This window comes from Oxyura jamaicensis, chromosome 2 (assembly GCF_011077185.1).
Source record: "Oxyura jamaicensis isolate SHBP4307 breed ruddy duck chromosome 2, BPBGC_Ojam_1.0, whole genome shotgun sequence".
Classification (NCBI taxonomy): Eukaryota; Metazoa; Chordata; class Aves; order Anseriformes; family Anatidae; genus Oxyura; species Oxyura jamaicensis.
Genome location: NC_048894.1, coordinates 109,991,893 through 110,017,113, shown reverse-complemented (window position 1 = coordinate 110,017,113; position 25,221 = coordinate 109,991,893). Strand labels below are relative to the sequence as shown.

The 25,221-nt window shown below is 36.4% G+C and overlaps 1 protein-coding gene across 1 annotated transcript in view; it reads right to left on the bottom strand.

Moving 5' to 3' along the window:
• GNAL (G protein subunit alpha L) overlaps nt 1-25,221 on the bottom strand; it is a 120,248-nt gene that overhangs the window by 53,745 nt on the left and 41,282 nt on the right. Inside the window, exon 5 of the mRNA XM_035318318.1 lies at nt 2,744-2,841. Within this exon, the coding sequence (XP_035174209.1) occupies nt 2,744-2,841 (98 nt within the window). The remainder of the gene's footprint in view (nt 1-2,743; nt 2,842-25,221) is intronic.

Below are 25,221 nucleotides of genomic sequence, written 5' to 3'. Positions count from 1 at the left end.
AATATACTACTAACGCTTTTCAGTATTTTAAGTCAGCAATACAACTTGTAATCTATCAATATTTTTCAACAATTTTAATGCAAGTTGGTAGTTTTTTTTTTTTTTTTTTTTTTTTTTTTCTTTAAGCAGAGAAATTAGTAGTGGCCTACTGATAACTTTCTTCCTGCACTAACAGGTATAAGATTGGGATTTAGCTGACAGCCTGAGATGCTTTCTCCCAAAGCCTGTGCAATGAAAACAACATAGATATTTAAAAATCTCACAGCAAGCATGTGTATCAGCATTATGCTCCTTCCCCTTTTTTCTTCACCCATTAAAGATGACCATGCAGATTCTAAAACAAGCATCATCCACACCTACTGAACCAGAAGGATAGCATCTTCTATGTATTCTCACATAAGTATTCTCACCTAAGAAAACATCTGTGCTTATGAGTATTGTATTTCTAACCCAGTCTCAATTGCTTCAGCTACAGGGCTGACCTCACCTCAGCACTCTGAATAACATCTAATGTTACCACAGAGGTGTTCTTAGTAAAGCAACTACTGCTGTGCAATATATAAACACAAGCATGCAGCAAATATACAACGGCTTGAAAATCTCATTTTCATTGACTCTCTTAGTACCATTTTCATTTTCAAGGAATGATGGAGGGGCAGATAAAAGTTAGGTGCATTATTTTTTATTTTTTTATTTTTTTTTCCCATTAAGATTACAATTTATTATATTAACGTCAACACCTGTGAAGAAAAGGCTGTTTGATCAGATCAATGACACAGGTATTCCTGAGTTTCAAGTCTCCATGCCAAGACTGAACACTTGAAAATGTGGGTAAGTTGCTTAACTATTACATTTTCAGGTAGATCACAAAATATAAAGCACACGTGTTTAAAGGATATTTAAGTATTAAACACTGTTTCATAAACTGTCTTAAAGGTGGTGGATTATGCAAGTGCTGTAGTAAGTACAATAGTGAATGACCCCGCTAACAGAAAAAGAAAGCCAGTTAGAAGAGATGGAGAAAATATACAGAAAAAATAACAATAACCTTCCTTCAAGCTTTTAGGAAAAAGAAGTAGTGGGATTTAATTTTATGTTTCAGAAGAGTGGACTTCATTCTAGACCCACGTTTTTCCCAATTTTTGTTTAGTTTTTGGACATACCATGAAACAGCCTTCTTGTTGAAATCTGTAGTTAGGCACATTTTTTAAAGGGAAAATACAGTGCCATTAATACTGTAATACAGTGTCTTTGCTGGGTCCTTTAAAATACTCTTTTTCCAGATCAGGACTGGGAGATACATGTCTTTACTGATCATTACAGTAAGCTTTGTATTCATTTACTTTAAATATATGTTATTATTCTATTTTACTGGTCTGAGGTCTTATTTGAGTGTATTAATAGATACAGTAGAAGTAGAACAGTCAGCCTGGACTTCTCAGCAAGCATAGCTCAGATCTGTACCACAGTATTAGCAGTGGGCAAGGGTGGAGGGGAGACCCACCAACCACAATTTAGTCCAATTTTTTTTTTTTTTTTTTTCCTTATATTATACAGAACTACTGCTTGGCTGAACTGTTGCAAGGCAAATGCTTGAGCTTTGGTAAGCTCAATCCATTGAGGTCAAATGAGTTATTTCCTACAGATATGCAATTTTCCCTCGCTTCCATGTGCTGATGAATCATTATTGGATCCTTCTCTTTCCCCAAAATAGTCTGGAACAAGGGAAAAGAAAATACAACCCACAGCACCGAAATTCCCCATTGTGGCAGAAGCAAGACAATTCCTTTAGCTACACAGCCCATTTTCGCTGCTTGAGCCTAGGCACTGGGAGCAGAGAGGACAGAAAAACAAAACACTGAGTGCTACAACAGACTTGCGGTATTGTTGCTGACCATACTGCCAATTAGACAAATCATAACACACTGGAGTGTGTTCTCTGAAAACCCTAAATCACATAGCAACTGTAAGAGTACACATTTTCGCAATAGCAGTCCACATGAAATGTGTATTTTTGGTCAAAGTCTAATTCAGAGCTGGGTTATTACTAAGGACAGCGGAGTTTTGTAGCCCTGGCACGTTAATGTACTACTTCCTGATTAATCTATTTTCATCAAAGTACTACGTATTTATGATCTGCACCTTCACAATCTACTACGTATCTCTTTTCCAAACATTCCCAATCAGACAAACCTGTTCAAGGATTACTACCATTATGTACACATGTACAGCTTGACTTGATTTATATGAAACATATTACTACTTTGAACGAAATAGTGCTTATCATTTTTTCCCAGGGAATATACTAGAGACATAATAGTAAAGCAGGTATGCATCCTGTTAAGTAAAAATCTCAGAAGCTTTAGTGAAATATGAAAAACAGAGATATTTCAGCACTGAGTCATAGACTTTGAAACAGAGCATTTTCCTAAGATTGGTTCTAACTTTTTAAAACTTAATAGTTTCAATCAAAATTGTTCTCTATAAATATATTTCAAAGGGAACACAGATACTTATTTGATTTTTCCTTTCATATTAGCCTTTATTAGCTGTTAAGTATCTAAAGCAGAATATTTAGTTGTGTAATAAAGGCAGACTATGGTAAAGCCATCAATTACTTTTGCTATACATGCTCAGTTGCTGCATTGCCTAACACCCAGATTTTGCAAATATAAATATATTTCATATCTTTTTAGAAATGACTACATTCTTGGCTATTAATTCCATAGAAAGAAACACTTACTACTGTGCACAGTCAATCAGTTGATATTCGTTTGACCTCTCGAAGCATGCCTTCACACCTTCATCATCCCAGAGCTTTTTTGCATGTTCAAAGAATTCCTGGAAATTGGAAATACAACAAATAAGAGAACATTTCTCAATCTTTTGAATCCCCAGCCTAGATTTGTTGCTCCTTCGCCCAATCTTCCTGCTTTGAAATTTTGTGGAATGAGAAATTACACCTTTAAAGGAGAAAAGGAAAAAAAAAACAACACATTTATTAGCAAAAATATAGTAAAATATACTGTACATATGGTTGCTGGCAGTTTCCAGTATATCCTATGTAATGAAAACTGTCTTCAAAATTCAGAGTAGTCCATACGTAAAACTTACTCTAAGTACAAATGTTACCTAGAAGCATGCTCACTTATTTTTTAACTGAATTTATGTTTCTGTCATGGAAAGGGCATGAAAGCGATGCAAAAAGCTGATCAGCTTATAATCATTAGTTTCTCAGAGAAAGACCGGTCTGTAACTTTAAAAAGATTGTGTAACTTTTCCTGAAAAACACAACTCTCCGCTGTTCAGTATTTTCTCATGCAACATAATTTAATTGCAAGAATTTCAGAGCCTTTGCTCAACACTGCTTCCTCCGAGGAGCCGCCTGGCACAACACACTTTTCCTAGCTATCCCAAGCAACCCAGCCCAGAACTATGTGCTGGCCAGCTTATTTCAGAATTACTTGAAAGAGGAATCACAGCCCTCCTGGGTGATGGGGAGGCTGTATCTCAGCTGGACGAAGCATGCAGGCGCACAACGGTGGGGTCAGACTCTGCCCGACAGCTCCGGCCGTAGGGCCATATGCACTCCAGCTCTTTTTAAAGCTGGGAGTCTGTTTTATGCTAAATTGTTGCTGGAAAGCCAAACCGTAACCGAGTTTTTCCAACCAGATCTTTCTCAAATTGAACAAAGAATGGTTAGATAAATGAAAGAATCTGCATTTTCCATAATTATATGGCTGAGCCTTTCTTCTTCCAAACCGAATTGTTAAAGTTACGTGTCAGCTTAAACTCAGAAGTTGTTTGCAACCTCTTAACACCTGGACACAGCCACAGATTTGCGGAACTTAACAAAATACTTCACTTTTCCACAGTTCAAGGTAGCTATGTGTGAAATTGGTGCAGCACCACTACTCACTTCTTAACCCTGTTTGTAAATTTCTGAAATTTCTGAAATTGTCTGTTTGCCAGTCCCTTGTGCCCACCTTGTTAGGATTAAAAACTCTCTCTCAAAAAAACAAGTTCCTAGCAAAATACCTTGGCAGCACAGTAACTTTATTTCTCCTCTGCATGGGTTTCCTATCTTGAACCCCACCTCTGCGGTGTACCACAAGAGGTAGCGCTGTGCTCCTCAGGAACTGATTGTGAGCTACTGGCGTTCTCAGGCACAGCACAAGAAGCTCGTACCAAAAAGTTTCAGTTAAGCTTTGAACATGGTTAGGGAGGTCCTGATTAACCAATGACATTTTTTTTTTTCTTTTTTTCCCCCCAATTATATGCAGAGAGAGAACAATCCATCCTTTCAGAAGTTTTTGAACTTTAGATAAAAGGAAATGCTAAAGCAGGCAAGAAAAATCTTCACCAGAAAGTCTTGGAAGAAAAGAGGAATCACTGGAGATTGGCAGATGCTTATACTGCCCTTGGAATTATTTCTTCATCGTGATGAGGACATGTTTATTTTGTCTTTGTTATTTTAACAACTTATGTAATGAGTGTTTAAAACACTGCAGATCCACCTTTTGAAGTTAGGCTGTGGCTATTATAAACTCTCTGTTCCTGCAGCAGAAAGAAAGCAAAAACAAGCTTAAGAAAGGACAAGTTATCAAACTAAATAAATAGGACAAAATGGACAAATGTAAAAGAGAATGCTGCTGCAAGGAAAAGAAAAGAACTGGCAAAACAAGAGGAGTGAAGTCAAAATGATAAACATCAGAAAATGTGGAACACATTTCTAATTTGAAGCTTCTGCTGGGTTGGTATTTAGCTCATTAACTGAACGCATTTGTTTGCTGGCACCTTTGTCGAAACAAAGGCACTGCCTTTTCACTGGAAAGAAAGTGCTCTGGATAAGCAGCAGGGTCCCAGGGCAAGAGGACTCAGATGGGTGCGTGTGTGGCAGCGCGCAACCTCAGTGCTCCCTCCCAGAGGGGTTTCCTTGCTGTAGACCCCGGGGACCAAGCATGGTGCTGCCTTCCCCTCCTTGCCATGCACCGGTACCACCAGTGGTGTGAGTTCCCATACCCAAGGGGAACTGCTCCTGCATCTGAAAAATGGTTCCATTCAGCCCTACAGGATGGGGATGGGAAGAGGTCAGGGATGCTAGCATGAAAGCTTCCTTTCGTACAGGATGGTATGGATTGAGAGATGGCTGCAGTCGTAAATAAGTACATAAATAAACAAATTAAATTCAATAGCTACAGCATTTTCTGACCTCACTTCTGTTTTTACATCCTTTAGACAAGCTTTATTTACCCTTAAAAACTATTCTGGAAAAGAGGCAATCTTCTGGTGAAAATAACATAGCTTCTAAGCCTCTACAAATATGCTGTAAATACATGGCTTCCATATTATATGCTTCAAATATTTCCACCTGACCATTATATCTCAAAGCAGTCTATTTAAAACGACTTCCAGACTTTTAGTCCAAAGCAAATCCTATAAAACAGAGCAAATATACTTACCTCATTAAAATGTACCGATCTACTGCAGAGGAGTACACTTGCCTGCAAATTGCCTCCCACACAGCTACCCAATCCTTCTTTCCCAGGTGACTAAAGCTTTCCAGAAAAATCCTGCTTAATTTCAAGACACCAAGTACCATGATCCAACTTTTCACACTTGTTTTTAACCCTTTTCTCTAAGTTCTTCAGCACTTTTTTCCTCCTCAGCTGCTGAAGGCTCCCACTACACACTCAAGCACGCAGGATGATGCTGATGCATGCCAAAAATTTATCTGCTCTGCCTGGACTCAACCTGCTCTTCGTCACAGGACAACATCCACTCAGAGCAGCGGCCACGTTTGGCAACGCCTGTTCTGGGTCATTCTTAGGACGGAGAAACCAGATTTGTTCCAGCTGATAAAAGAAGATGGGCTAAAGCTTTTTGATTAACATTTCTGGGGAACAACATACAAAACATTACAACACAAATAAGATTTTACTAGTAAATTGTGATCTTAGCATCTTAGATTACAAGATGACCAAACTAAGATATTCTTAAGGATGCTGACTTCCACAAAGTGGCTATTCAGAAGTTCTTTGAAGTCAAGGGTCAGGTCCTTTAAGAAACCTCAGCTGGACATAAGAGAACGGTGACATGGAAAATCACTAGGGACATCTGATGCACTCGGGTTGCGAACACATGCAGCTGACCTCTATCAGATCAAAGTCACCAAGATCTACCGAAAATATTTAGCATACTGAAGAGAACCAGGAATAACATACTATGCCTGAAAGCAGAAAAACACCTACATTGTGACACGTCTATGAAAACAAAACAAAACAAAAGAAGGTTGTTCCATCTAAACTTTTCCTTAGAGATAACAAATATTTGCACCTATTATTATACATATAAAATAAGCCTATATATATATATATATATTTGATACAGTATTCTAATTAGAGCATTAGAGAAGCAAATGATAATGACTAGGGTATCATGAACTACAGGATTCATTAATTACAGGTACTTTTTTACTTTATGCACTTTAATTTACACCAGTCACCTACACATTTATAGCAATCATCAAGCCATACAAACACCTAAATTTTGATGCGATCAGAAGGAAGACGTGATACACAATACCTCAAATATTCACTAATTAAAAATTATCTGGAAAATTTCCACCCTTTCTAGGGTGGAAATTTTTTGGACCCAGAGTCCAAAAAAACTCACCCCCACATTTCTGAGTTTCTTTTTCACTTGCATATCATTTTTGCTACACATAAACATTCACCCATCATCTGAAAATCATGAAGTGATGTAAACAGGTTATGATTCTTTTTTTTTTTTTTTCCAAAATAAAGTAAGTTTAAGAAACATGCTGAGCTGATGTCACTGACAGAAACAGTATCATATTTTTACTACATTTTAAAAAGGTGTTGAAGAAGTATTTCTGCTTACCCAGTTCTGAGGACACTTTTAGACTGAAAAAAAATATGGGGAATATATTCCTATACAAAACATTCTAAGAAACCAATACAGATAACAAATGCAGATGCACTACAGCTAACTCTCAGAGCACTATTTTTCAACTTTGTCCTACCAGAAGTTACAGTATGTTCTTAAGATTTATTTTCCTTATTTTGGAAAAAAACTTATTTATTGGTAGGTTACCTTAGAAACCTCCTCCTTATAACTCCTACAAAAAAAATTCAAGTAGATAAAAAATGGAATTGTTTCACTTTTCAGCTGCCTAAATCAGGAATAAATATTAGTGAAGATTAAACAATGACATATCTTCACGAGCAATTCTTTACGTATTTTGGAAACAGAACTTTTCATCTAATTTCTTCACAGACCACGTAAGTTCAGGCAAGGTCAGTAATACAATTTTTATTCGATTAAATTCCTTCCTGTCTTATTTCCAGATGGAGCATACATTTAATAGCTATCCTGATGTCACCTTTCAGTCTCCCAGAAACTGGGATGTGGAAGACTCCACTATATTTTCCACTCCGCATATTTCTTCTGTTAATATCTTGTAAACCTGGAAACATCTGGTGAGATCAACAGGAAATAAGATTGATTTCCCTTGAACCAAAACCCATGCTCTTATTTTCCTAAGCTTCAGGTCTAAAACACAAGGTAATTTCTCATCTAAAATACAGATTAAACCTGTCTGATCAGCGTGACAACAAGTGCAACTGAAGTAGCAAGCACTACAGGTTTTCACAGTTCAGCCACTGTGGGTGTGAAATGAAGTTGTCACTTCGGTTCTTAATTTCAGTTACTACTTCTCTTTTTCAGGTGCTTAGCTACAGAAAACCCAAACCAGGTGGCTCATTAGCAGTTCCTACCCCAACCTCCCCCAGTCATGAGCAGCACAAGGTGACTCCTGCTGCCCGTCCCTACCGAGCAGGGCCTACCCCAGTTGGTGCCGCTCAAGGCGTGGGGCAGGAGGCATGCTGGCCGTCACGGTCCCTGCACTGTCCTGGTCCCCTGACACTGCCCCTCTGACCCACCAGCTGCGGGAAGGGTTTGGGGAATGGAGTGACAACCAATGGACAACCGTATTCCTTATTTTGGATGTAAAAGGTGATACCATAGGGATGACGCCCTATGGAGTCAAATTAAGGTTTCTTAGGCAAGCTACAGCTGGGTTTGCTACGTGTGAAGCATTTGGTTCTGCAGTCCAAACCAAATCTTTCCAACCATCCTTGTCTATGTATCTGAGGTCAGAGTGGAACCGGTCCCTTCAGCACTAAGCAGGCAGCAGGATGCTGTACTGTAATGGGGAGAACGGCAGCAACACGGTGTGGGAGAGATGACTAGCACAGCACTCTCTCCCTTTCCCCAAGAGTTGTGAGGAAGCCCTTTTCCATGCTGAGCCTGTGGGAAGATGATAGGAACCCCGTCCTTGGGGCAGGAATGCTCAATTGAGCTCCATAATGCTTCATGGCTGCTGGGGTTGTTGCAGCAGTTGTCTGCCGCCGCTCCAGTGGCAACAGATGCCATAAATCAGATTAGCACATTGGTATTAGTTTTTTTTTTTTTTTTTTTCAGCATAAGCCATGTAAAGTATCAGAAGAACAGCAATTTTAAAAAGTTTGTATTTCAGCCAAGTGAAACCTAGAGAAGGAAAAAGTGACTTTTGCAGCTCCAAGACTCTCTGCAAGCCCCTAACCTACATTCTCTTTGTGCAAAATACGCAGGTGAAAACAGTTTCCAGACACTCAGGTTAAGACAAGGGCAATTTAAATTTAAATTCCTGTATTCATGTACCCACTTTTTTTTAAATTATTATTATTATTTTTATTTTTATTTTTTTCTCTTGATATTCATTTTCCCATTAATTAAAAGCTTGTGCATTTGGAGTCAAACTTTCAAAACATTGCTGTTCTGACTGGGTTGTGCTTGAAATTTAACTTTCTCGATGACATAACTTAAGAATGAAGGGAAAAAAACCAACAACAGTGAAACGCTCTGTTTCTAAACACACATCCTGACCAGTATACTCATTAGAGAGCTAAAAATCTGCTCAAAGAACCAAAAGGACTCTTCCCTTTGGAGGCTACTGATACACATCGGATATTGCTACAGTCTATCATCATGCTTATCTATATACACATCTCTCAATCTCTGAATAGGACAGTACTCTTAGTAGTTTCTTAATCTCTCAAAGTGTTTATATCACATACAGTTATCTTTCTGTAAGATATACATGACATCTCAACATAATATAATCCAACAGCTAAGACTTCCTAGCACGTAGAGAAGAATAAATATGTATTTTTTAAAGAACATATAGAATAAATGTAATAATGGAAACTTGCTGAATGAATCAACTTGAAGGTGTAACAAACGGGGCTTCACATGAATGATGAGAATCAGAAAAGTTGCTTTAGTCAGTCAACACCATCTACCCCAAGAAATGAGGCAGACAGTAGTGAGATGAGTTGAAGTCAAACAAACAACCTTTTACTACAGTTTTTTGAATAGTATTTATTTCCATTGCCTGGGCTCTTCTCTGCTATGGATGCTATAGGACTGTATAGAAAAAAAAAAACACAATAAAAATCTAAAAACTATCAGCATAATCTTATACATAGAGTAGATGCATAGACAATCTTAATTTTTAGAGTCCAGCTTTACAACTTGAGTATAACAACCCAGTGTTTAACTGAGGCAGTTGTTAGCTGATGTTACGAGAAACCCACAATGGATGGTTAAAGATAATTTGCCCCAGTGCCTCCAATTATAATTAGTTTGCTTATGCCAAGTGTACCAACTCATCTTCTATTAAGAATACTCACCATCCTCCAAAATTTACAGAGTAATTATAGATGTAGGAATATAAAATTTTAAATGGACCTAATGCAGAAATTATGGGGTAAGGTATCAGGTAAGAGACCCAAGAGAGAAGGGAGCCTGTTCAGTTACCTCTTTGACAAACAAGCACAGTCCCTTGATAATTAGCTTCTTGTTTATGAGACAAAAGTGCTCCCTATGGCTCAGCCAGTTCCACTTCTTAATCCTTTATGAAACACTCTGCTTAACAAGGGAACTGTTTTGCTACAGGTATAGAAAATGCAGCTGCTCAAACTCTGAATGCCCATAACAAAGACAAGCAGAGTTAAAATTTAAAAACAGAAGCAGATGACATGACTTTAATTTTTCCAACAGCAGTGGCATCAAAACCTTCATTAGCATCCAAGTGATAGTGCGAGAAACACTTGAAATCACATGAGTGGTCAACTGGTGTAAAAAGATCATGCTTTAATGGTGGGGTCCAGATCTTTCTAGTGTACCAGCACTTACAATAGGTTAATTATAAGGAACCTTTAGGGAAAGTATAACCTCCACCCCTGCAAGGTATTTTCTGTGCTAATTTGTGGGTGTGCAATAATCAATGCAATTCCTTTGTGAGTTAGTGACTCATTCTGATAGGCAAATCAGATGTTTGGCCTCTAACCCTCCTCCAAAACCTAAGTTTGTATCCATCTAAGAGAGGTAAAAAGTAATACATTCCAATCTACCTTCTTTCCCTGTTCACTGGAGTTGTTTTGCCTATTTTAGGATGCAGACAACAGCCTTGAAGCATGCTCAGCCTGCACTAAACTGCTGTTCATCAGAACTGAACACAGTAAAAACCTTTTGTTGGTGCACCTTATGTTCCAAGAAAACAAAATCACTTTATTAACTTCTAGGAGAATCTTATCTAACTTGGAAGTGTAAGGAAAGAATCTGGGGAAACAAACAGTGTTTATAAACATATAAAAGCACCATTTTCAAGTAGCTACCACATACCGCCGCATCTAGAGAAAATTTATGATTGTGGAGATAGTTGACAGTGTTCAAAAACCAAGAGTGCAAAAAACACATAACATTTTAAGTCCCTTTCTTGAACTATTTTTGTGACTTGACTTTTAAGCTTTTACTCTACACTACATTTCCAAGAAGTGTGTACAGTTAGGGTATCAGCCTGATTGCCTGAGCAGTTCTATTTCTGCCTTCTAGAAACACATTCCATCTGCCATGATATTTTATAGAAATCAACAAGTTCACTTCCATAGATCACAGAACTCATCTACTAAATTTGAGAAATATATTAAAATACTTTTCATACTTAAATGTGTCAAAAGAGATGCTCTCAAACACTAAAAGAGGTCTGAGAATTCTTTAGATCATGCTAGCAAAAACAAAAGTAAAATAATGATCTTGTGTTTTCCCTACATCAATATTTAGAGGCCAGCATTGTGGGTAAGATGGGCTTTGAGGTTAAAAATACATTAGAAGTCAAAGTGCAGTTCCATGTTTTTCCTTTACTACTTATTAAATAATGGCTTTTTTATTATTAAAAAGCTTTTATCCTATTTAAAACAAGTACTTCTGAATCAACCTTCTAGCTTCCATTTTAATTGTGTATTTTGACTTTCAAGTCTGCCATCATGAATCTTTGAACACTGCTTGCCTACCTGCTATTTTGAGGGGAGTCATCAAACGCTATACAAAGGAAAGCAGGACAAATAATTCAAGAAATTAGTTAGTGTATGTAATGCCTAAAAAGGTGTTGTGCCAAGGATGCAAAGCTCATACATGGTCTTCTTCTTGAAGGTATTTTCTTCAACACAGAAAACCTCTCAGTACTGACTGAACAGAAAAATGAGAAATATGTTATGACTTTACAAACTTTGTTAGCAGGTAGTTTATCACTGTGACTGAAATGATAATTACACAGATTTATTTGTAGGGCACTGACCTTTCCAACTCGGAAAATTAATGAAAAACATAATACAGGTGTTCTATGTACTGGAAGATGTTTGCCTATTGTTTACTGAAAACCTTAACAGTGTTGCATAAGTCTATAGATTCTGTATGTCAAAATTTGAATCTTAACCTCACGATGTTAGAACAGTGGAGTCCATTCAGAGTAGAGAACAGCAAAACAACCCAGAGTGGTTTTATTGTCGCTTCTCTTTCTGTAATCATTTAGCTTCGAGGCCTGTGTGTAAAAAACTGTAATGAACATGATAGTTCAGTATCTTGTAAGTCAATAAAATGTTTACTTAGTGACCCTGAACAAAGACTTCTGCAATCCCTGATGAAGGGATTATGTCACTACTGCTATAAAACATCTATTATAAATTGGTAAACTTCAGGTTTTTCACACCAGGAAGTATTTTCAAGATTTTTTTTTTTTTGAATACAAGGCAATAATAATAACTTACATTCTCTGACTAACATGTCAGGGTTAGATCTGAATCCTGTATGGTTTTTAATCTTGAGTAGCATTGATCACAGTTCCTATTAGTAAGACAGCTGTCATTATCATGTGACAATGCACTTCCACAGGAATCAGTACAAAAAATTGAGATCCTCTGGAGGATTATTATTTTCAGTGAGCAGAGAAGATTGTGTAGTTGATTCCTGGCTGCTGCTTTGAAGATACGAAGCTAAATGTGTGGTTTGTCACCTTTTGAGGTGAGAACCCCAATGGAAGTTATTCCTGGGGTTCTCTCAGAACTTCTTGAAAATCTGTCTCGGTTTTCCTTACTCAGATGTTGCGAAAACCCCCAACTAAGTCAGAACCGTGGATTATGAAGCTGAGGGAGTCAGCTCTGCAGTGTCCCCAGGCAGCCTGCCTGCCCTGCCCACAGGGAACCCCTGCTGGCTCAGTAAATACAGCTTCATAGTGAGGACAACCATCAAGCGAGCTGAAAAAACAGAAGCCTGAAGATTATTATCCTGACAGTATGAAAAGCTTCTACTCCTCACAGTTTCAACTGTTTTCCTTAAGCCAGTTTTGAAGGTCATACATCACGGAACTATTTCATCCTCCACTATGGACTTTATTATTTGTAAGTGATTTCCTACCAGACAAGTGGTTTGCAAGGACTGAGAACTCTCATTTCCTTTTATAGATTTGATTCGGAAATAAATTCTGGCAGCATCATGTGACTAGTGAGCACAACTTAAGCAACTCTTATAATTACATTAGAAAGTAATGGAAAACTCAGTCCATCGTTGCTAGATCGATTTAGCCTCCTAGTCTTCCACATAAGCTTTATCTATATTCTTCATCTCTCTTCTTTGGCACTTTTCCCTGCCTTCATCCATATGCAAAAGACTGACTAGTTTCATCAACTAGTTACTCATTCTGAAATATGTATAACAGCAGGAAAAGGAATTACAAAGTTTTATTAGATATCCTTGACTAAACTAAATTGAGTTTCAGCAAATGGATTTTTTTTTTTTTTTTTAAATAAACTACCACAAACATAAATATCTGAATAAGAGATCCAAATGAAAAACTTTTTGTCTCTTCTATCTGACCTCTGTTGCTTTTAAGAGCTATTTGGGGAAAAGACTATGGATACAACTGTAGGAACTAGCAATTTAGACTATCTGAAAGCAATATACTTTGGAGGAACCCCATCATTTGAAGGTAAGTACTCACAATTTTCACAGAAGCAGAACTACTGTAACGTCTTTCATTAGTCACTAAGACACAGGTTTCTTTGTTATGCACTGAAAAAATAACACAAACTTGTAAAATTCTGGGCCACATTTTAAATAAATTTTCAAAAAAATCCCGTCACCAACTGCCATGAATTCTAGTCCTTATGAGCCCCAGAACTCAACCTTTTCAGATTAAGTTAGAAGGAATTCAGCTATTTTATAGATATTTATTTAATATAATATCCCATTATATGCAATACAGAAAGAATGTATATATAATAACAAATAAAATTCCTGAGGCATCAAGACCTAAGTAATTTTTATTAGCCCATAAATATTCTTGCAACTCAAAAATAATGTCTTGCTCCACCTCCAAGGAGCCCAGAAGAACAGCAGGAAGTCAAAAGAAACTTTTATCTATAGGAATATGAATTTGTGTATCTGTCCATAGGAATACAGATAACCAGAGAGAACAAACTATTTGTGGATGGGAAATTCTGTCTTAATTTCAGAGCTGGAAGTTGTTACGGGGGTCGAGCTGATTAGGATGCAGAAGTTTATTATATTTCTATATTTCTATATAAAGAAGTATATTTCAGGGGTACCTGAAAATAATATTTTATATAGCCTAAGCTAGCATCTTCCTTTGCTTACCAGTCCTTTGTTTACTCTTCACTGCAGGATTATTTCTCACTTCCAATGTAATTTAACATGAAAGCTGCTGATCAATATTGTAAACAGATGATTAGTGTCTTGTGACTGCCAAAGAACTGTTAATGAATCTCACTCAGCACATGATGTTGAAGCAAGGGCATAAGATAAAATAATTGAATTGAATGAAATAATGAAAACAGGTAATTCCCTCATTTTAGAAGGCAAATATTACTAGTTCCTTAAACAGAAAGTAATGATTCATGTTCATCTTAGAAATGGTAGGAAATAAATTTCTTTGGATTAATTAAAATCTGCCACTGCTATCAACTGAAGCATTGCCTACTGAAGTAAAATGCAAAACTTCTCTGTTTGAAGTCATTGTTGGATTATTCCCCCCACCCCTCCCCTCCAACATGCAGTAACTGAGGGAAGACCACCATGAAAGTCCCCATGCAGACTCACAACATCTTCTTCCTCAGCTTCCTTCAGATATTTCCTGTACCAAAGAGCCCATCGGGACCACCACAGCACCAACAGCAAGATGGCTGGTTGTATATGAAGAATAATGGGCTACACAGGAGAATATCTGGCAGGGTTAAAATGTGAATTAAAAACATTTAATTGTTTTTTGGACCTGGACAGAAAACCTCAGGCAGACGTGCAAACAGGGAGGAATGCCTTGAAGCAATTCAAAGACAATTCAGACAAGGACCAGTTTTTGCCTTCTGTTACAAAACCTAACAAACCGACTCAAAAACTAAACAGAGAAATAACTTTTTCAACAGCAATCACTCAAAGTTTCTAGGACAAATCTATGATACAATTCGTCCTTACTTCCTGGTGAATGACTGAAAGAGAAAATATGGCTAGGATATACATACAGGCAATACATACAGGCAATTCCCGACTCTCTAAGTATCTCCTGGAAGGATACTAAAAACAGGCACATCACTGAGTGTAGCCTTTATACAGCCATGAACTTCGGAGAATTGAAGGCAGCAAAGTCAACAGTAGCTATTTTAACTAAAGAAAGAAATAACACCCAAACTTCGCTTTCTTTTAATGTAACCACATTCCATTGTTTTTGATCCATACCCTTTTCCATTTTCTGAACTGAAATGCATTGCACTAGTTAGAGAAAGAGCCTTCTTCATTATTCCTATAATTGATTTTTTCTGCAGTTAAACAAGAAAATGTATGTAAACATCAGAAGTGAACTGTCAGTTTGTAAGATGAGGAAATTCAATTAAAAACTTTGCTTTCACAATTTGTGTTCTACAAGATCTGAAGTTGTATTTACACTGCCATTAAAATAGGAGCTAAATAATAAAGCCTTTTGCCTATTAACCTTTTGTTAGGATGCTATTTTTTTCACACAGGAATCTTTACAAGAAGCTGTAACAAAATGTGGATAAAGAGGACAGTGCTTTTCATGTCAGAATAATGATCCATGTAATGAAGTTCTGTGACTTTTCTATTCAAAACTAAAGGGCACCTCTATCCCTTATGTTAACTATGTTTTTTGTTGCTCAGAAATAACTACAAGAATGTAAGTTAAATCTTATCACTTTCTAGAAACTGGAAATCTGATAGAGAATAGGCATGCATTTTAATAAATTGGATCTTTAATGCACTGTATTTGCACAATTTATCGTTTCTCAATGTCTACACTCAGTGCCTAATACGGAGTCCCGTCTTCAAGAGATGCATGGCTTCACACACAAAATGGCTCTGCACCCAGCACGTGTAGGCCTCAGACCGGCAGCACACTTCTCACCTCTGCAGCGTGAGAAGGTATTTTGCTTTTGTGCTCCTCAGGATTTGCCTCAATGGGACCTTGATGTTAATTTGAACCTTCAGATACTTTTATTATTTAAGTACATAAACCACAAGTGTTATGCAAGGCTCCACCAGCCAGTGATTTCAGTCGCAACAGATTATGCAAGACTTTTCAAGCACTGACGTACTTGTGGTATAGGCTGTATCCTAAATGCTAGTGCTGTGTCAAGGCTGACACAGCCACCAAAAGGAAATACTCAATTCCACCCCAATTTCTTCTGGAGGAAAGTGCAACTTATTTTCTTGGCAGTCTGCATTCTGTTGAGTCCTGTAGACGAACATTTTGAAAATAGCCCCTAGCCAAGTACCATCACTTGCTGGTCATGAGCAGGTTGGCAGAGTTGTCCCCTCAGCACAGCTTCAGCAGACTGCTGGTACCCTCTGCACAATTATTTAGAGGTTAGTTAAAATGCTGAGCTCCTAAAAGAGTATTTTAATACAGCAGAAGTCTTAGATTTCTGTTTATGGTGACTGACATGGACATCTATCAATACTTTATTCCTGCATTTCTAGTAGAGCCATCATACTGCCCAAGTTGATCAATAATAACAGAATCTCCTCTGACCCCCAACCTCTCAAGACAAAATGTACTTGCACAAGGAAAACCCTAAAATAGCACAAATAAACATAGTTGTCTGTTGTCAATAATTCATCTATGATGGTACCTGTTTATTATATACCTGTAAATTACAAGTCATTGTTGACAGTCCCTTAACGTACAATTACAGTCTGGTTCATTACTAGAGATATTTCCAATGGTACAAGCTGGTAAACTAAAAGATATATATTATCAAGAGAATACTGAAAATTGGATTTCCCTTTAGAAGCAAGTCACATGATAAACATAAAAACATATCTCTTCCTATTGAGGTAAACTAACTAGCAGGTTTCAAGAGCCATTTCATTTTTTTTGGGAAAGCAACGGCAGCCAGAGTATTTATTTTTTAATTTGCCACACTTTGGTTACAAAAATTATACAGCCTCTTTCTAAAATAATGTCAGAGTTTAGACAGCTAACTGAACCGACAATAGAGTTCATCAAAAATGCTAAGTGGCTCACGTCAACTAGTATCAGGTAAGTTGCATTACCTAAACATTTCCAAAAAGGAAAATTGCATTAAGTTCCTAAAAACAGATTGCAGGCAACAGAATTGCAACAGAGAAATGTCATCCTTTTTACAGAGAAAAAAGGCTATGAAGGTACTATGGAGTATTAATAAATAGGTGCAATCTTTGAAATAAAATGTACACCTTTGATATGTAACTCATCAACTACATCGGCCTAATCACTACAAGAATGGAGTTTTTATGTGTTAAAAACAGAAACAAAAACCAGCAAAGCTGTAAACTGTTTTTTTTGCTTGGAGGCAGAGAAGAGTTGTGTATCACGAAATCTTGCTAGAATACCCCTGACTGGTGTCTGAGGAATTCATGCCTGCTAAATAACTGCAGTGTAAGAGCAAAAGTCTAGTGTGAACACAGATACTTGATATGAGTGAGTCTCTGACTGTTTAACTGCATAATTCAAAAAGAAAGCGTGATTATGTGATGGACAAATTCCTTTGGTCAGAATACACATCTATTCTACTTGGATCCATCAACAAAGATACACTAGCAAGCACATATGAATTTAACTTATGAGACAAGTGGAGACATGCCTGGAAGAAATTCGATTGATATCACATTTTCACATATTTTATGCTCCCTGTGACTAGAACAAAATGGTTAGTTGAACTTTTCAATGAAATGGTGACATCTAACAACCTCCTCCATTAATCCTAGAGAATTTTAAATTTTAAGTATACAGCAATTGGTCCTTATTAAATTTTAGTTCTCAAAATTTCTAGATTTGCAATCATAATCTACAATAAGCACGTTTTAAACCTGTTATTAAATTTAATGTATTATCGCTAACTTAAATTAAGAAATTCCAATGGCAACTCTGAAAACAATTATAACATCTATATAGGGAAAACTACTTTCTTTTAGTCCCACATAAATCTGGTACATTCTAAAATGCAGAGTCAAACCTTTGGCTCGGAAACTTTCTGTTTGCAGATTTATAGCTGCATTCGCAACTCCCAAATGTAATTTACTACTATACCACACTGTATTCCCATGCAGCAGCTGTAAAGATAGCTGCTCAAGATGTTCTTAGCAAAATGAAAGATAAAATTTCCAGGAACTAAGTAAGAAAACCTACAGATTATCTAACATACCTCACAGAAAACAGCTGCTATATCATCATATCATTAGATTACATTTCATAAAATATAGAGGTATTCACATCCATCTTCCAGCTCCCTTGTTAAAACATTAAGTAAACAGATAAAACAAAGCATTTAAATCTGAAAATGTTTCCCTCATCTTTTGCATAGTGGTAGTCATCAAACCTTAATAAATATCTAACCAAAACAAACCACATTTTTAAATTTAGCACATGTATGATTAACATACTTATTTGCATATTAGCCTCCAATTGCTCTTCCAGAGCCAGGGTATTTAGTGTCAGCGCTAACATCTCATAAGTCTTAGAAGAAAAATATGCACTTGATTTGTGGGTGGACTGAATTTTCCTTAAGAAGTTTCAGAACAAACCTGGCACCTCTTGTCTATTCTGGGGCTCCCACATTGCCATGCCCAAGCCGGAAGATGGCAGACAGGCTTTCCCCAGAGGCACATGCCCACTCTATGGGGTAAATACCCACAAGAAGCAACTCAGCCAAAATGTTCACCTCCTTCCCAAGGGCTGCTGCCCTGGGAGAGACAATGATCTGCACAGACAACTTTGCAACAGCCTCCATCCTGATCTGGAAGCCCAGCTGGGGCCAATGTGCCAAGTGAGATGGGGACACAACATGGATAGGGTGTCCAAGCTTGGGCTGGGAATGACTGTGCCCAAGGGAAACACAGACTGAAACATACAGAAAAGCTATGCTTAGACTTGATTTAGAGTTGAAACCTTTAATAGGTTTAGAGATAAATCAAATACAGCCTTAACGAGACAACTGATCCCATTCTCTTTGGCTTTACAACTCAGACTTGCTAGGATGTAGGAAGAAACAATCTTTTTAAATGAAAGTTAAATAACAAGTAATAAGTTCTGCACTGTTATCTCATGGAAAAACATTGTTTTCCATATACTTTACAAAGTGTATACTTCCAAAATGAATCTTAAGTACAGGTCTCAAAGTACTTCAGTTGCAATGGAAGCTCTACGTTAAATTCTTACGCTAACTTTTCAGAAGGTTAAATTTATCTGGGATTATGTACCTTGCTTAAATCAGTGAGTCAATGCAAGTATATAGTAGAATCCCAATACATCTTTGCCAGCATATAGCCTAATTCTTTCTTGAAGGAGATACAGTATGATTTTGCCCTTTAATAATTTTATTTGCTGTTTTAGAGGCTTTTGTTTATAAATTATTTCAAAAAATAAGTAGGCTTATTGTTATCTGGATCACTGCAGAAATGACAAAGAGGGGAAAATTGGGTATTATTATTGACTTTATTAACTATTCTATCAGTCAACTGAAAATGACTAAATATTCTGTTAGTTCTATTGCCCCATCATACTTCTTCAGTTTTTGATCAGTTTGGACCATGCACTCTATACATTTGCCATACCATTGTTAGAATTTATTTATCATCATTTTTAACACTATTTTAGTATTTAACAGGAATAACAGACTAGTAAATAATGTTGCTAAAAGTACAGCATACTACTGTAAATACCTGCTTATAGACATTATTTGGATTGTATGACTACAATCTCGATTGTACGAGAACTCTGGACAGAAATTACAGAAGGCCCTTTCAGAGTTCATACTGCTGGATTTTATACTATTTTTTGCAACTCAAGAGTAGTACAAATATGAACTGAGAATATTTCTGCCATACCCCTTGCCACTGACAGACTAATCCTTAAATCCAGCTTACAACCAACCTGTCAAAAAGCAAAAATGCTCCCCAAAGGAACCAAACAAAACACAAAAGCTTCAGCGTTTCAATACGGAGAGATGTTCCTACAGACATGGCTCCAGTTGAGTACCAGAGGATCCTCAAGCAGATGCAATGGTATTTGGAAGATAGATGTATGGCACAGAAATAGAAAAATTAGAAACATATTTCAGAGGCCAAATAAGAAAAGTTAATTCTACAATCAAAAGTACTAAAAAATTACTTAGAATATCACCAAACCACAGCTATTTCATTAAGCTGGATTACTGGGCCTCCAAATTTGAATTTATACCAAGATAACTGATATAGAAATTTAAAAAAAGCCATGTAAATTACAAAAAAAAATATAAATAAAAATACACATTGAATATAAGTTTGTGTGCAAACTTCCATGCAATAACCCTAATAAGCTTTACCTAAGCACGTTTAAAACGTTGCAAAAATGGGTTTTGGAAATGATCTGGGAAAACAAGTTCTCCCTATGAAATATTTTTTGTATTAAACTCTCTGTATATATTTGAGCCAGATTCCCCAAACCACTGAAACTATGGGCAACAGGCTAATGAAAGAGAATCATAACACTTTAATTACGGAGTACTAGGACAAAAATAAATAGGTACTGCCAAGGACAAATCAGTTTTTCTGACTGAAACATCCTGGGGAGTGGAAGATTGCCTAACTGGGGATTTTGCCTGTTAAAGGGGTAGAAACTGTAAAGGCACATGTCTTCTCCTTGCCTACTTGAGGAAAATGGTAGTATGTATGTCAGAGATAAATTGAAATGGTAAATAGGGCAGGCATTTCAGAGGAAAGATTCCTTTAACCTTACAAGCATCTGACTTCGTCTCAGCAAATCCTTTAGACCAGAGACTAACCTGAAGCAGGAATGTGCTCACTACAGTTATATTTGCTTCCAGGTCTGTTTCTTCTTTCCTTTTTAAATTTTATTTATTTTTAAAAGCTAAAGAACAGGTTTTGGGTATAAATCTTCATAGACTTACATAGATGTTCTCTTTGAGAACCTGCCTAGATAAAGTGACTAAACTCCAATTTATATCTGGTGCAGCACTTATCTCCCTTCAGGGAAGGAGAAAATTTTGAAACAATGCTCAGGAGTGCATTTAAGTTTAGGTCTCACAATTAAACAGCAATAAAATTTTACATCAGTGGCATATTTGAACCTCTAGAACACTTCATTTCTCTCACATTGCTAAAGCTCATCTAATATGATCTTGCCTACAAGTAATTAACACATCTTTTATAGCGTATAGCAAATGGGCTCACATGATTAGCCAGTATTAATTGCTGAGTGTAGCTCCCCAACCTCTTCTCAAGACTAGGGGCACAGGTGCCAACCTGTCCGATGCCCACAGGCAGACTGACCATGGAGAGAGGCATAGATCCCGGTATACTCCTGAGCAAAAAACTCTGGTCTTCTGGTCAAGATGTAGAAAATCACTGGAGGTCCTCTCCCTCTTCTTAACAAGCCAGCCCTCAAACAAAACAGTTTTCAGCATGATTTTACTGGATGGACTAACATGAGGAATAGCTGGGAGGTTTTCTTTGAATTGGTTATTTATTTCAGTATATAGCTGGGAGGAGGGAGAAGGGAGAAAACTTGGAGAGAAAGCAAACATTCCAAATCATCTGAATAGGTGACAAAAATCAAATAAATATTCCTAACAGTAAATAAAGCATTCTTAAGAGGCACTTTTGAAACTTGAAGGGAAAAAGGTCAGCCTTAATAACCAATTTATTCATTTGATAAGAATTTACAGCCATCACAACTTAACAAAAATGCTCTGACTGATGCTGTCTTGTGACTTCTGCAGTATTCTTCAACAAAGTATGAAAGGGTGGTTTTTACTATTTTTTTTCTGACATTCAAACATCTTTTTTTAATTTCTGAGGTCCCAAGGACCTCTCAATCAAGAAAAATTTTAAATGTGGAAAGTATTTCACTTAAGCTATATTAGTGTGTGCAAATCACCCCAAATCTGTAGCAGATAGTTTAAAGGGCACTGTGACAATCAAATAACAAAACCTGGCATAAAACTAGGCTTATAGATAGGTTGAAATGGCTGGAAGGCGTTTTAAATAATTTGATATCAACTAAGTTTGGGATGAACAGTGACATATGATCTGAAAATGACCATAAATTAAGAATTACTTCTTTAATCCTACAGTTAATTTACTTTCGGCTTTGTACTCTGTCTCTTAGTGGTCTTTCTTTAGTTCTAAATATTTTCTTTAGGAGAAAGACTTATAAATCCAATCATTTAAAAAAGTTTACCTACATCTTTTGGAACTCATGGCTACTATAAACTTTTCTTGAATACTTTTCTCATAAAACTGTTTAACAGCAGAAGAACTCTATTTTGCATCTAGCAAAATGAATCTTACACTAAAATAATGAATCTATCAAGGTTCATAATCCCATAGTCTGACCTGCTTTTATCTAAACTTACCACTTGCAATCCTCATACCCCTTTTCCCTATGTATCATCTAATGAAATGTTCATGCTAAAAATCCACTAATGCGATATTAATAGCAATTCACCTTTCCTGAGGCCAAAATATGTTTAACTCTCCACATGGTAAAACAACATGTAAAGTTTACTAATATATTAGAACTTCACAGATTGCTATTATTTTAAAACTTACCTGTCTTAAATGTTTTGCTGAATGAGAGCTCAATATCAGTAAGGGAAAGCATTTTAATGTACATTTTGCAAAACGCCAGAGAATAAATAATTTACGGAACATATTCTGATTTTGTTTTTAAATAAAGAAAAAAAAGGTGTAGGTTTGGTTATGATGACGTTGCACAGATTTCAACAGTGAGATGCAAGAAGAAAACTAAAGAACAGCACGAGAAAAATGAAAATTCAGAAAAAATTATATGCTGGAGTAAGCGCAGTGACTGAAAATTGGATTCTTCCTTCACACTTATGAACATCTGATTAACTTGGTAGAGTATGTCACAACCCTGTTTTCTTGCTCATAAGGAAAGGAGAAAACTACAACAAAGTAGAGAGAAAAATAATAATAATAAAAAAAAAACATTCTATGATTTCCAACATTGATCATAGAACTGAATCTTTGTTTTATGAATCAGCCTCCACTCCTATCCTAAGTATCATCCTGACGGAAACTAAGGGAAAAGAGCTAACAAGTGCCAAAGATTTGGTCTTTTGGAATTAGCATAGTCAATAAAATGAAAAAGGCTGCTGTATTTTGGAGAATTAGCATGAAAATTACCTCTTTTTGTTGTTCTTCTATGGACAAGGAGTGGAAAAATGTGTTATTACTTAAAGCGCTCTAGTTGAGAGGGACTGAAATGTCTACATGCATTTCTGACCTATGACTTTAACAGTGTTCTCTGTAAAAAACAAAACAAAACAACAAACAAACAATAAATGTAGCTGCATTTAACATTTGGTTCCTGTAGTGTCGTGTTGTCCTTGTGCTATTGAACAGCAGAATTTAGTTCATGTATTAAAACGCATGCCCATTTTATCTCGATTGTGATTTAAGATGTTTACACTTCAACTAAGTGGATGTTCCCTACTGTATTTTCCAATTTCAATGAAACAATTTAGGCATGTCCTTCTTTCCCCATTTCGAATTAAACAATAAAGCAAGTAAACAAATAAAAAAGTATCGACAACTTATTGCAGAGATTTCTTCTAAAAATCTAGCAATCCACTTGAATAGAATTTATCAAGATTCAGGAGTTTTCAGCTGAAGGTTAACATTTTTCTTCTTAACCAGTATGTACTATATGTCTTCAAAAAAAAGGGACGATAAGAATGAGTTGAAAAATTAAAAAAAAAACAACAACAACAAACAAATGAAAAAAAAAAACAAAAAACAAAAAACACAACAAAACAAAAAAAACACAACAAACACAAAAAACTCAACCCTAGCTGATCTGCAATGTTTAACTTTTAAGTTGGTGAGAGTCACTGCAAGTTTTTCTTCGCTGGTTCTGGAATAGTCTTGCATGTATTTGCTTTCCAACTTTTATCACCATTAGCCAAATTAAAAAAATGATTCTTGATTTTGTAACAGAGAATAACAAAGAATGACTTTACACAAGAGTCTGTGCTGCTGATCTTAAAAGCCAAAATATGCCTATTGTTTTGTTCCTCCTGCCAAATTTAATTTCACATTTAAAATACTAATTAAGATATATCCCTTAGTTATTTACCAATACATTCTTTTTCCTCATTTGACCCGCCACTTCAAAAGTTACCACTAATTAATACAAAATAAATCAAAAGTAAGCTGCTGCTATAAACCACATATTTCCGAATTTAGCAACACCACTACATGAGGAGAATGTAAGCAGTATCTTGATTTCTATAGATATGTTTGCATAAAGACAAGAAAAACATTTTGTAAAACGCTCACATAACATTCAACCCAGGACTTATTTCTGCAATTCCTAATGGTTTTAAGTGAGCCACACACATAACTGGAAAAATGCATTCTGTGGAATGTACACATGCTTACACAAGTAGATTGTTATGAACACTATCAGTAGATCAGAACAGAATCACAATTTGCAAATGATTAAACTGCAGAGATAAATAGGAGGTTGATTTTTATAACTTGAATCTGGCTTTGCCCAAAAGGATTGATGAGGAGCTGGGACAAATGTCAACTAAATACGTGAATCCCCATTTTAGGAATCTATTTATTTCAACAAAATTCCTAAGAGATATTCCGTTTATAAGAATTAATATTTTCTATGGTCAAAGAATTTTGAGGCTATTCTTTATATGGAACACAACTTCTGTATTTTTATTCAGTTTCTCATGCAAGACTTACTTGAGACCTTATTTATGAAGTGGTTATACTTCACTTGAAGCTGTTTTTCTTAAGATTCAGAAACAGAAATGCTCTGGTATATATATATATATATTTTCTATTATCCTATCTCACTGTGCCCTAGGTCCAACACTCATCCTCATCCTGAAAAATATATTATAATTCTTCCGTATCTCTGCAGAGATGCTCTCTTGCTATTATAATTCTCTAATTTATCTGTAAAAATCAAGCTCATGAGTCTTTTTTTTTTTTTTTTTTTCCCTCCTGCCCTTTACAGGTTATCTTAGCTAGTACAGTAACGCTTGTGAATATGGAATCATATATGGAAGTATGCAGCATGTAAATTATTACAGATCAGCCTAACACATCAACACCCAACCATGCAGCGCAGCAGCCAAGACTACACCCTTTTCGGTCTGAAGGCCCTGGTGCGTAGGCTATGATTAAGGGAACAAACTAGTTGAGGGTGAAAGTGTTTTCTAGCAAGTGAAACGGTAGATGAAGAGCATAATATCTGACCTTGTTATTTCC